General features: G+C 37.5%; 1 protein-coding gene across 4 annotated transcripts in view; it reads left to right on the top strand.

The window, feature by feature from the left end:
* Positions 1 to 3535: 3535 nt before the first annotated feature.
* Positions 3536 to 11362, top strand: part of pbx3b (pre-B-cell leukemia homeobox 3b) — a 188042-nt gene continuing 180215 nt past the window's right edge. For 2 of the 4 annotated variants that reach the window (XM_085965615.1, XM_085965616.1), the window contains exons 1-2: positions 3536 to 3876; positions 4033 to 4106. In XM_085965615.1, the coding sequence (XP_085821741.1) occupies positions 3677 to 3876; positions 4033 to 4106 (274 nt within the window). In that variant the 5' untranslated portion in view covers positions 3536 to 3676. Of the gene's footprint in view, positions 3877 to 4032; positions 4107 to 11362 lie in introns of those variants that run through there. The other 2 variants (XM_085965620.1, XM_085965618.1) reach the window with 2 other exon arrangements.

Below are 11362 nucleotides of genomic sequence, written 5' to 3'. Positions count from 1 at the left end.
AATTAAGAGAATGGGCAAGAAGGATGCAAATCTGTGGGATTTTCTGAGTGATGCAAGGATGACACAATCTTCAATTTCCCCTGGGTCCCTGTGCAGAATCATCTTGCTTCCAACATACTGTACTATTGAACCATTGCCATAAAGGCTCACCTGCATGTTGAGGGTAGGAAAACCTTTATACTTGATATACTGTACCAGATTGACTCAAGACATCTGTATCTCCACATTGGCAAAGTCAATCCTACCCAGGACTTTGTTGGATGATTTTTACTGCCACTTTTTTTTACTTTGGTTGTTGGAAAACCCAACACTTCCAACATTCTGCTGCATATAATTCTCATATAATATAGATTATAACACCCAACTTTATTAATTTGTTGCTTTTAAATTAGAACAAAATCCCAAAGAACCAAGGCATGAACAGTAACGCTAGGGTACTCTTGCAAACAATACTTACACAATAAGTAGTCATTTTATGCATTTTTCAGTTTTAGATACGTATTCTGTCCAATGGAATGCTAATACGAAACCTTTTTTGCTTCTCGTTCCTATGCATCTATTCATTCGATTTATTTCCAAGATCAGTCATACTGGCACAAAATACTGTCTAATGGTTAGACGCTAGTTTATAGCTAAAATAGCCTACACCCCATCCCACTGCTATTATGTGCCCATTTTTTTCTACTTTTCATATGTGTTTTCACGATGAGTAAAAATCGACACCACCGTAGATCCATTTTGCTTCAGGATAATTGCCTCCTGCTGGATGATCCATTGAAAATCAGGGAGAAGTTGATTGCCCCGCGCTTCTGCCTCTCCCAGTTGAAAGGAGATGCGCTGAAGGCGGCTATGAAGGAAAGAATACAAAGAGGGAAATAGGAAAATAAATTAAGGTGAATAGGGAGTGGTATCCTTCTGCTGTTTGGCGCACCATCTGGAACCTGCTGCTACAGTTGTAATACCTGTCCACTGAGTTTAGCGTTGCATACAACAAACGAGCGAACAACCTTGCTGGTTCAGTCTCACTGAAAGGAAACATTATTTGCACAATGGTTTATTTCAGTAAACAACTGCCATAGTAATTACAAAACACATTGCATTTATTTTAAAATATGTCCACCAATTGGGGCCAGCAAAATCCGTGACTGCGTCCTTCCTACCTATTAGGTAAGAATATCAGCTGTGTATCAAAGTTGCCTGAGAGGCAATGAGAATGGCAACTGGCGCCTCTGTACCGCCAATTATTTAGACACTGATCAAAAATAAGTGAAAATCCATAAACCGTGTTACCTGGTATTTTATGCGTGGCAATTTAAATAGAAATATGAATTACAATAAATTATCAGTTGCAATGAAGCCAGATCGTAAAGTTCGCAAATTAGGGTTGAGAAAAGGACATTTTCGAAGCTAATTCTTCCAATATCGAAGATTGCATTTAGTACAGGATAGAGTACCATTAAGTTTCAAATGATTTTCAGAGATGATGCAGTCCTAATTATAATATTGTTACTTGCAAGCCGAAATAGAGAGTCTGTGTTACACTATAGAAATCGAAGAATTATATCTATAGCTAGCATTTCGTTTAAGAAACCTCGTCAGCCATGTTATTCTTAGGTGCTGTGAGGATTTTACAGAGAATATATGGTGGCGTGTTTTAATTCAAATATCGAATATGATTTTAGAAAAGGCAGATTGATTTTTGCAAACATTTAACTGAGTCCAAGATAAGCAATTAAGAAGAGATTATAAAATACTCGTGATCGGCAACTCAGGAGCAACATGAGTGGAATGAATGTCTTATCGGATTGTAAAATGTTGCATACAATAATAATTTATGCACTTTTTAAAATAATAATTTTAATTAAAACAAACTCCATGACAACAAATCCCGGATTTAACCAATACATTGTGATAAAAACTCAAATTCTCCTAGAACTTGGTTAAAGTGGTCTTATTTATTATGCTGCGTTGAAATACCATTAATAAAAGACCAGGCTTCTAAAGACGGATAAAGCTGATCCTGTTCGAGACACCATCAATGGGACCCCGCTATTATAGTATTGTACCTCTCGCTCTTTCGAGAATCAATGAAGTACACGCCAGCTGAATATAAAACTATAGTTTCCATTAAAATAAAACAACTACATACAATATAAGTGAAACTCTTGCGTAGAATGCCAAACAATCAAAGAATTGCAATATTTATAAATTGCAACATTTTGCAAATAACTATTTTATTTACAATGTTTCGCTGATTTCTGAAGTAGTGTCGCTTCGCAAATAATGCAGTGGCAACACTTGGGTTTATTTCTGCAAATCGGGTAAAACCCCGTTCTGTTTCGCTGTTAATTTAAAACATTTCAACAACTTCCGAGCCCTTTTTTTAGATATATATATATGTGGCCATTGAGTTGTTGCTCCGCTGCTGATGCCCGCAGCGGCCGAGATGGCCACCAAGCAACAATGGAGCGCTCTCAATAAAGTCGTCTGCTGCCATGGCAACCAGCGGGCTGCGCCGCCTGCGGGTGACGTCAGCATTCCGAAGCTCGCTCCGTTTCGAAACGGGCCAATCACAAGTTGCCGACCGTTAAACCCACCCCCCCCCTCTCCTCCCTCCCCCTCTCCGGCACCCACAACAAACTGAACTTGATGCCGGCGCGAAGTCCCGCCTCTTCCAGCGCGCCATTGGTCCGTCTCCATCATGGGGCCGACTGCCGATTGGGCGGCAAAGCTGCCGATCACAGCCAGAGGGCGGGGTTTGGCTTTTTGATCGACGTTGACCGCGAAAGGCAGAGAGAGAGAGAGAGAGAGAGAGGGGGGTGGGGGGAGGGAGGAGGAGGCCGTCAGCGCGAAGAAAACATTTCCGCCATCAAGTTAGATCGACACGGAGGCATGGATTAAAAAGCGAGAGAAGCGAATCATTTCGCTTTTAAGAATAAATAGAGAAGGGAGAAAGGGGGTTGAAAAAAAAATAAAAACAACACACGGAAAGTGTGAAACAGGAAAGGGGATTTGTGTGTGTGTGTGTGTTTGACAGAAATGCTAAATGTTAAGTAACGGTGCAGGGCAGTGAGTGAGTGAGCCGGGCTTTGGCGGCGTGTGTGTGTAACTGGTATCCTAGTCACGGGCCGCCCTGTTGAGGGCGGAGTTTGCATTTTATATATATATATTTTTTTCTTCCCTTAAACTCTGACACGTCTGCAGTGAGTGAGTGGCATTGGCAGTCTGTCAATCCCTCACCAAAGCGGCCATCAAAACATAAAGAGTTGGCTCGTAAATTGATCTGGCTTTCACTGCTGGGGCAGTGCAAATAATTTTTATGATCTTTTCTTTTTTTTTTATTATTTCCCTTCTGTCTTTTGAAGAGGCAGCTACTTTTACTTGATCTTGTTTCTTTGGATTTTTTTTAATGATCTTGGATTTGCTTCTTTTTTAAAATTATTTTTCGCTTCTCCACACGCAACGTTGTAGTTTTTTTTAATTGTTTTTTTTTGGTTTATTTTTTTTTTGGTTAAAGGAGGAGGAGGGGGGGGGGGGCGGGTGGGGAGAAAGAGAATATAGACAAGTTTGGAAAAGGAATTGAAAGCAGCCAAAGCAACTGTCCCTGTCTTCTTCGGCTCCAGTGGTACCTGGTTCGAGTTTTTATTTCTTCTGTGTGCTGCTGCTGCGGCAGAGTATGGACGATCAATCCAGGATGATGCAGACTCATCCCGGTGTAAGCTTGGCTGGACACTCGGTACAGGGGGGCATGGGTTTGCCTCCACATGTGCAAGGACACGAAGGTGCAGACGGCGACGGAAGAAAACAAGACATCGGGGATATCCTCCATCAGATCATGACCATCACCGACCAGAGTCTGGACGAAGCACAAGCAAAGTTGGTTGCCTGCAAAACATTTTTTTTTTGTGTTGTTGTGTGTGTTTTGTTTTGCCTGTGTCGGATTTGATGTCTTTAGCGCTCAAATTCGCCGCCATATTTTTGACTTTGAGTGCTATAAATCTTGTTAATTACTTATTATTTTTTATATTTCAGGAAACACGCGTTAAATTGCCACAGGATGAAGCCGGCCTTGTTTAGCGTCCTGTGCGAAATAAAGGAGAAAACAGGTACCGCTCCGATTAATTTTAACACACAAATCGCTACACTGTTATACTTCTGCTAGCTGAACTCCAGCGGCATGTGCACCGCCATCTTGATTTCTATTTCTCTCCTATTTCATTTTGCACACTGTAATAATGCTTCACTAAATTTAACAATTCATAACGGTGATGCTAAATGAAATGTACATTAAAATCCTCGTATATCATCCATAACATAATCGCCTTTGGCATCTATAATAGAGCCGCCTTTGGCGCACTTTGCTGTATGCGGAGTAGAAAAGTAGCAGCGTGTTTAAGATTTTACATTACAAACTAAACTACAGTCGGACTTTTGATTAGAAAAAAATGACAATCGTATCGATATCTGGGACAGAATGGCAGTTGCAGCGTTGAAAGCGAATGTATTATGGTTTTTTTTGCAGTAATTTGAAGCGATTGCATTCAGTCGGAGATAACTGGTGACAGGCTTATTCAGAGTTCAGTGTTTTGGGAAATGCAATATTGTAAAAATGCAACCAAATTCATAGAAGCAGTCTTTTACAGAGTAGTTTGTTATGCTTCAATGTATATTAATTATAAGAAAATATATCTGGAATGCACAATGGTAGACTGGGGCTGTGCTGCTTTTAGTCTGATGACAGCTCATTTTCCTTGCGTTTGTGTACAGTCGAGAAGATTACCTACAATAGATTTTCAACGGGATATAAACAATGTCCCAACTCGCGTATAGTGAAGATAATATTTAAACCACTGCAGCTTTTAGTTTCTTACTGTGCATATCAGGCACAATAACATGTTCTAAATCTTCGCGTCTCAACTTTGAAAACGTTGAATATCCTACAACTCTGAGACCAGTTTTTAATGTTGAAAGTTTTTATTTATGATACGCCTTAGTATCCCGTTTAGCCTGAGATTATTGCGCACAGTGATGATGGAAGGGGGCTGCATTAGATGTTAGAGAAGCGGTCATTCCACCTAGATGTTTTCATCGGGATTCGTGAACCCTTTTCTCCTTTTGAGTGAGCACACGATAACGTTTCTGTGACATTTTCGCTGCTTGAAACAGGTTATTGTCGAGGCGTTGTTTAGGGTTTAACCGGAAGGTTTAGCTCGCACAACAAAGAAAAACGTAAAGTAAAAGATCAGAGCAGTATAGGCGGAAAAGAGTCTTCAAAGTTTGTGTCTCTCTTAGGTGCAACAACAGTTCTGAGGAACACGTTTCTTACGGTGTTTTACAGAGCAGGAAGGCAGATCATTGTGGAGATTCGGACTGGTTCTATTATCAAGTTTTCTACTATATTTTTCTTCCACCAGCGTTGATTAAATTGATGTATACAGCACTGGGTAAATCTAGAACAGTTGTAATTCAGATCTTTGTAAATGATCAGAATGGTAGCTAGACACTGGTACAGTAGTCACATTGCGTGAAATTGTAAATACGGTAGAACCGATCAGGGTACACGTATAACTGTCCAGCGAAATATAACATCTATTTTCCATCAAATACAGCATTAGAACAATTCTGAAGGGAACGTGTGGCGTTACATTCTGGAAGAGAAAGTAGGTTTTGCAGTGATGTTTGATTGTTGGGGGTTCAGTATTTGGCAGGACTTGGATGATAGCAAATCTGAGATGATGACAAATATTTCCACACGTGTGGTATTCTTTCCCGAGTGATGACATTTCTGACGCGATTTAAACGGGATTATGAAAAACGATTTTACTCTGGAGGCTTCTTTATCAGTTTTGCTTGGATTTGTCTTTATAAAAGAAAACACAGTTACAGGAAATGTGGAGACACTTTACCAATAACCCAGGAAGAAAGTTCGTCGGGAAAGCGAAAATGCCAGGCTGAGTCCTGCTGAAAAAAATGTCCATTAAGTTATAACTAAAGCAGAAACCATTTAATAAATTGCTTAAATAAATGTAATACATAAATAACAGATAAATCTGTTCCGAATGTTTGTAATCCTTAAAATATTAAATAAAACTCGGGTACATTTACTGCGTGAACAGAGGCGTTGTTACAAGAAATCCATCAGTTTATCGGCCCGATAAAAAAAGTCTTTAAAGGTTTTGTAAACTAACAATTTATTTAGGTATTTGGAGTGAGTATTTTTTTCATTTTTTAACCTTGCCATTTACTTGATGGTAATGAGGGAAATGATTACACTTTTATAGTTGTGTGTGTGTTTGTATTGGTTAGAATGCTAGGTCAGCACAAATACATCTATTGTTATGGAAGTGGTATATCACCGTGATATAAAATGCAGGACATTTGTTTTTTTTGCAGTATGTATACGCAATGTTTGGTAACAGCACTGAAGTTAGCAATAGCGAATAGCACCAGAGAAACCAGTCGTGTACTTGCTTTGTAGCGTCTGTGTAGCTAGTTTATTACTTTTTTGCTCAATTAATGCAGCATTGTTTTCCTCTAGATAGTTTAATTATGAACCAATATTTCTGGGTGGATTTTGGCAGCTGCACCATCCGGTTTATTTGTCTTGTAAATATCCACTCACACTCATTGTTGGGGTTATAAATACAGGGACTGATTTTGAAACATAAGACTTTATATTTGTGGGATGGGTTTGGGCTAACCTACACCTTTATCAATTTTATTAAGGCATCTTGTGCACATAGAAAGTCTATTCAAAAACGAGAATATCTGATACAACTAGATCAAAAAGTTAACCAGATTGTATGCATTCCTTCACTTTACCACAAGGTAGCAGGCTTTTTCTTAAAGACAGTAATCCCCCACTCCTCTTGAAGGTGTTTTTTACTCTTTATGGATCATATTTTTAACAGTTATCACTTTAAACAACTGATAAAAACTATGGAAACCTGGCTTCTGTCGCAAATAAATAAATGGTTTAACTTTTCATGGAAGTACTGCAAACTGGCTTTTTGTTGCAACGGATAGTATTTTGAATGTATCAGAATGTGCAGTGTTTAAAGCTAGGGTTTTAAATGAAGGATGTTATTAGACACGAGTCCCCAAAACACTCTATCTGCTTTCACCAGTAGTGGACATAAATGTAGATTTTTTTTTTGAAATGCAAAAAAAGTTTAGATTCGTGCAAGATGTCAGCAGGGTGTAGTTTGATGAGTCTTTCCCGCTGCTTCCGTGACAGGGAATTTTCTTTCTTGTGCAGACCCAAACCTCTGTTTAATTGACAGGTTTGATTATTGTAGGATTTCTTTTGGTATCAGCACACCCCATCAGATCAGGTTATCCCTCATTACCATACTGGTACCCTGTATTGGCCTTGATAACAATGGACTTGTAATTCACTGAAGCAGTTTACGGGTATGTTGGGCTCCATCAGTGTCAACGTTACCAATACAGAGAGATTAGTGTCTTTGAAATTAGATTGTAGAATTCATGCTAATGGTGTACTTCTGCTGGTCCCTGTAGGAGTTGTTGAAATGTACTTTAGGAAACTAGAAACGTGAGTAACAGCAGTTTGGCATATTCCTTACTTTATGTTTTCTTTAAAATGAAAACATTGTGAAGGTTTCACTTGTTATGGCTGTTTCAGTGATGCATTTTTGGTGCTTTTTATTGTGAGCATATCAAGAGAATTTAGACCATAAGTAAATCTACAGCATTTTAATTTTTACCATCTTTATTCCTTATATAGAATATTAAATTAAAATATAGGTTTTGGCTTTTCGTTAATCTGAAAGTCAGGTTTCTTTTTAATTCACAATATTTAAAGTATCTTTAATATTAAGTTGGTTTAAAGTTAACTTTTATGTTTTTGCTCCATAATCGTTACGGTCTTGGGTCATAAAACAAGTCAGTCCTTTTTTCAAATGTGAAATGGTGTCAGCTAATTCATTCAGCTACAATCTTAGTAGCTTGTCTATTAAAGGTAAAAAGACTGGATAACCTGCACTGAAAAAAATATATGGACAGCTGTCAAATAAACTTTTAAGATAGACTGCCAACTTGACTGAAAAAAGTAAATGACATTCATTTGCTGAAGCTGTCTAATAGTGTACTGGATGGTTCACCAGATTTGTAGCCATTGTGAGGCTTATAAGCGGAACAGACTTGAGGAAGATCATAAAACTTAATGAACTCCTAGGCTGCAGGAGGTGTCCGCAGGGGGAGTAAAAGGGCTGCTTGGCTGGTTTGGCTGGTTGTTGAATTCTTTATGCCTAAAGAAAGATGCAGAAAGTGATCACTGTTGTCTCTAAACCTTGCTCTCCCGTGTTATTTTGTGACTTTTTTGTTCGTTTCTTGTATAATATGGTAACATGGAAGCTTCAACATGATTACATGGATTTGTGTCTTCATCCTATATTTCACTTGTAGATAAAATAAGACCTAGTGTTCAATACAAATATAGTAATGCTAGGAAATAATTCTTTCCTTGGTGTGTATGTTTATGTTCGCTCTTGACAAGGCGGATGCTGCTTATGTTGTAATTGCTACATAATGTGCATAAATGAGCCTGCCTTCTAAATTGAACTTGTAATATATTTTTTCCAGTGATGGGGGGGATTGTAATTTCTGAAGCTGAGACTTCGGTATAGGTTGTTTCAATCTTTCATTTCTTAGACAATTTTGATTGACTGTACAAACTAATGAAAAAGGAAAACCGAACCTGTAACATTAAACTAATGATTTTAAAATTTATGTCATTACAGATGAAATTGATTATTCTGAGGAACCAATAGATAGTTCATTAACACTCGTAATGAAAAACACTGTTCATTGTTATATAACCTCTCTCGTTTCCTTAACGCAGTCAACATTGATGTCCAAGAATAACATAGTTCGCCAAGTTCTATATTAGATTGTTAGAATTAATATTTTAAAATACAATGGGATCCTGTTCTTATTAAATATAGCAGTCAGGGCATACTCAGGTGTTTCTTATAACCAGACATGTTTGTACAGTATTAGGGCAGTATGTACAAACTCAGGAGTAAATTGGGACTTGGTAAAGAGTATTAGAATATTAGCAACTTGCTTTAAGCTAAAATCATATCTACAAATGGCTGGTAATGAATCATCTTTTGTATGGAGGCAGAACTATAGTATGTTCTATGGGACTTGGGCAGATTTTTTTTGTAATGTTTTAGAAAAAGCTCTGAGACCCCCATGTCTGATTTGCAGCATATTTGTATATGGACGATTCTTCCTGATCTATCTGAGTCTTTTATTAAGCAACTAATTTCATGTTTCTGTTATTTGAGAGATTTATTTGGGTTACCCTCCCATTTGATGCTGTGAATTTACACTATGAGAAGAATGCCATGTTTGTTTTCACAGCAATCTACTTTTATGCTGTTGTCTTATCAAGGTGATCAGCATGGTTGAAATAGCACACCTCTGCCAAAGCCTACTTTCATGCATTAGATGCTGACCTCTTGTCAAGCTGGCTCTTGTTCAATAAACCATTCATGTCTTTAAGTATGAATTTGGTAAATAATTTATGTCAATATTTAATATAAATTTTTAACTTCTGTCAGTGCTCACTTTTATTGCTTTACCAAGCTTACTTGTTCATTCAAGCTAGCTGATGGATTAGTCTACCTTTCTCTTTGTTGTGGTCACTTGTTTAGAATAGATGAAATGGTTTTATTGAGATTGGCGTGTTATTTTTACAACACAAGTTAACCCCATGCCATGTAAAAACGAAGATATTTAAGGCTGCAAAAAAGTCTACATTTTGCACCTACCTACTGTTTGTTGTTGTTGAAATTGATAGCAAACACTACTGGAAGATTATCAGTAAATAGTTTGAGAACAACATATACTACAAGACTGAACAGAATGAATGATAAATATAAAATTGTTCTGGATTTATGGAATAACTTCCAGAATTGTACTGCCAATGTAAGTCAAATTAACCACAGGTGAAGTCAGCTTTTGCACCTACCGGGTTCAAGATGCGAGTCTCAATTTGAAATAATTAAGCAAATGGGAAACGCCATGTTTCATCTCACAGGGAAATGCTTCTCATTTTTTTCTCCTTTTGAATTTAGGAAATGTCTGTCCTACTTGTAGACTTTATTTGGTAGGATATCGGGATTGCCAGAAAGTTTTTTTTTTACATTTTCAGAATGTTTCGTGTTTTATCAATTTGATACATTCAAGAATCATTTTGTTTGATCATTTCAATAATTTAGCCAGTCCCTGTGAATTTGTTCATGGAAATATCTCCTTGTTTGACAGTCATTTTAGTAATTTAGGTTGGGCTTGAGTTTAAGGTTGGGGTGTCAGAATCTTTGAATACAATGATATGTAATTGTTGGATGGTTGATTTGAAGATGCTGAAATATAAACGGTTCCTGATATTACAATGCCAATGAATCAATTGGAAATTGAATAATTGCTTACTGTTTAGTTAATTGACAAGTCATTGAGTCACTCCATGTGGATGTGTTAAAGTACTTGGTGTTAATGGTTTTTGTATTTGTGGTGGATGTTTTCCATTTGTTGACAGTATGAAGTTGCATGTTTTCCTTGTTCCCATGAAACTTTCCATTTGCATTATATTCCATCCAGTCTGTATATTGAGTGTTATATTTTTTACACAGGCTAGTATTTTTACTTTATTATTTTGACTGTCATTAGTAAAAGTGAATTTGTGGATTATTTTCTCAATTAAGCATGATCTGAAATAAATGTTCCGAACTTCTTTATATTTTCACTAGTGGTCAGTCACATTGCTGATCTGAAAATAAGGTGACATTTGCAGACTGGGTTCCCATGTAAAGAAAAATAAATGCAGAAGCCCGCAATTCTGCAGAGAAAAAAGAAAAAGACAACCGAGAATTCAGTAGACTAAGACAAATCTGATAGTTGTTATCCATCTTCTGTTATTAGTGAAAAGCATTTGGCATTGAATATGGTGGACATATTTAATTCAGTCTCTCTGATCCTCTTCTATGGAGCACAGTAAACATTATGTTTAGGGCTGTAGCAGGATTCAATGTTCTGTTTGTTTAACACACATTCAAAGCTCATATGTCAAGTTCGACGCTTCATTACTGCTCTAATTCATGTTCCGTTGGCCTTGATCGTGCTTCTCTAGATGAATATTGCTATCTCAGACTCAGGACCTCTAAAGCTTTGGTACACTGGATGCCCAAAGCTTTGAAAGCACCAATAATGGTTTTGTTGCAGCCCTAATTGCACCAACAAAACAAACACTGGAATGTATTTTAGGTCTTTAGCTGTTAGTGTGGCAATTAGCATATGGATTGGCTGAAAAATGAAGTCCAAATGAGCTGGGGTT

The sequence above is a fragment of the Somniosus microcephalus genome, chromosome 23 (genome assembly GCF_052327205.1).
Source record: "Somniosus microcephalus isolate GS21.2 chromosome 23, FLI_Smic_1.0, whole genome shotgun sequence".
Classification (NCBI taxonomy): domain Eukaryota; kingdom Metazoa; phylum Chordata; class Chondrichthyes; order Squaliformes; family Somniosidae; genus Somniosus; species Somniosus microcephalus.
Note: the sequence above shows the minus strand (reverse complement) of the source record. Positions and strands in the feature narration are given on the sequence as shown.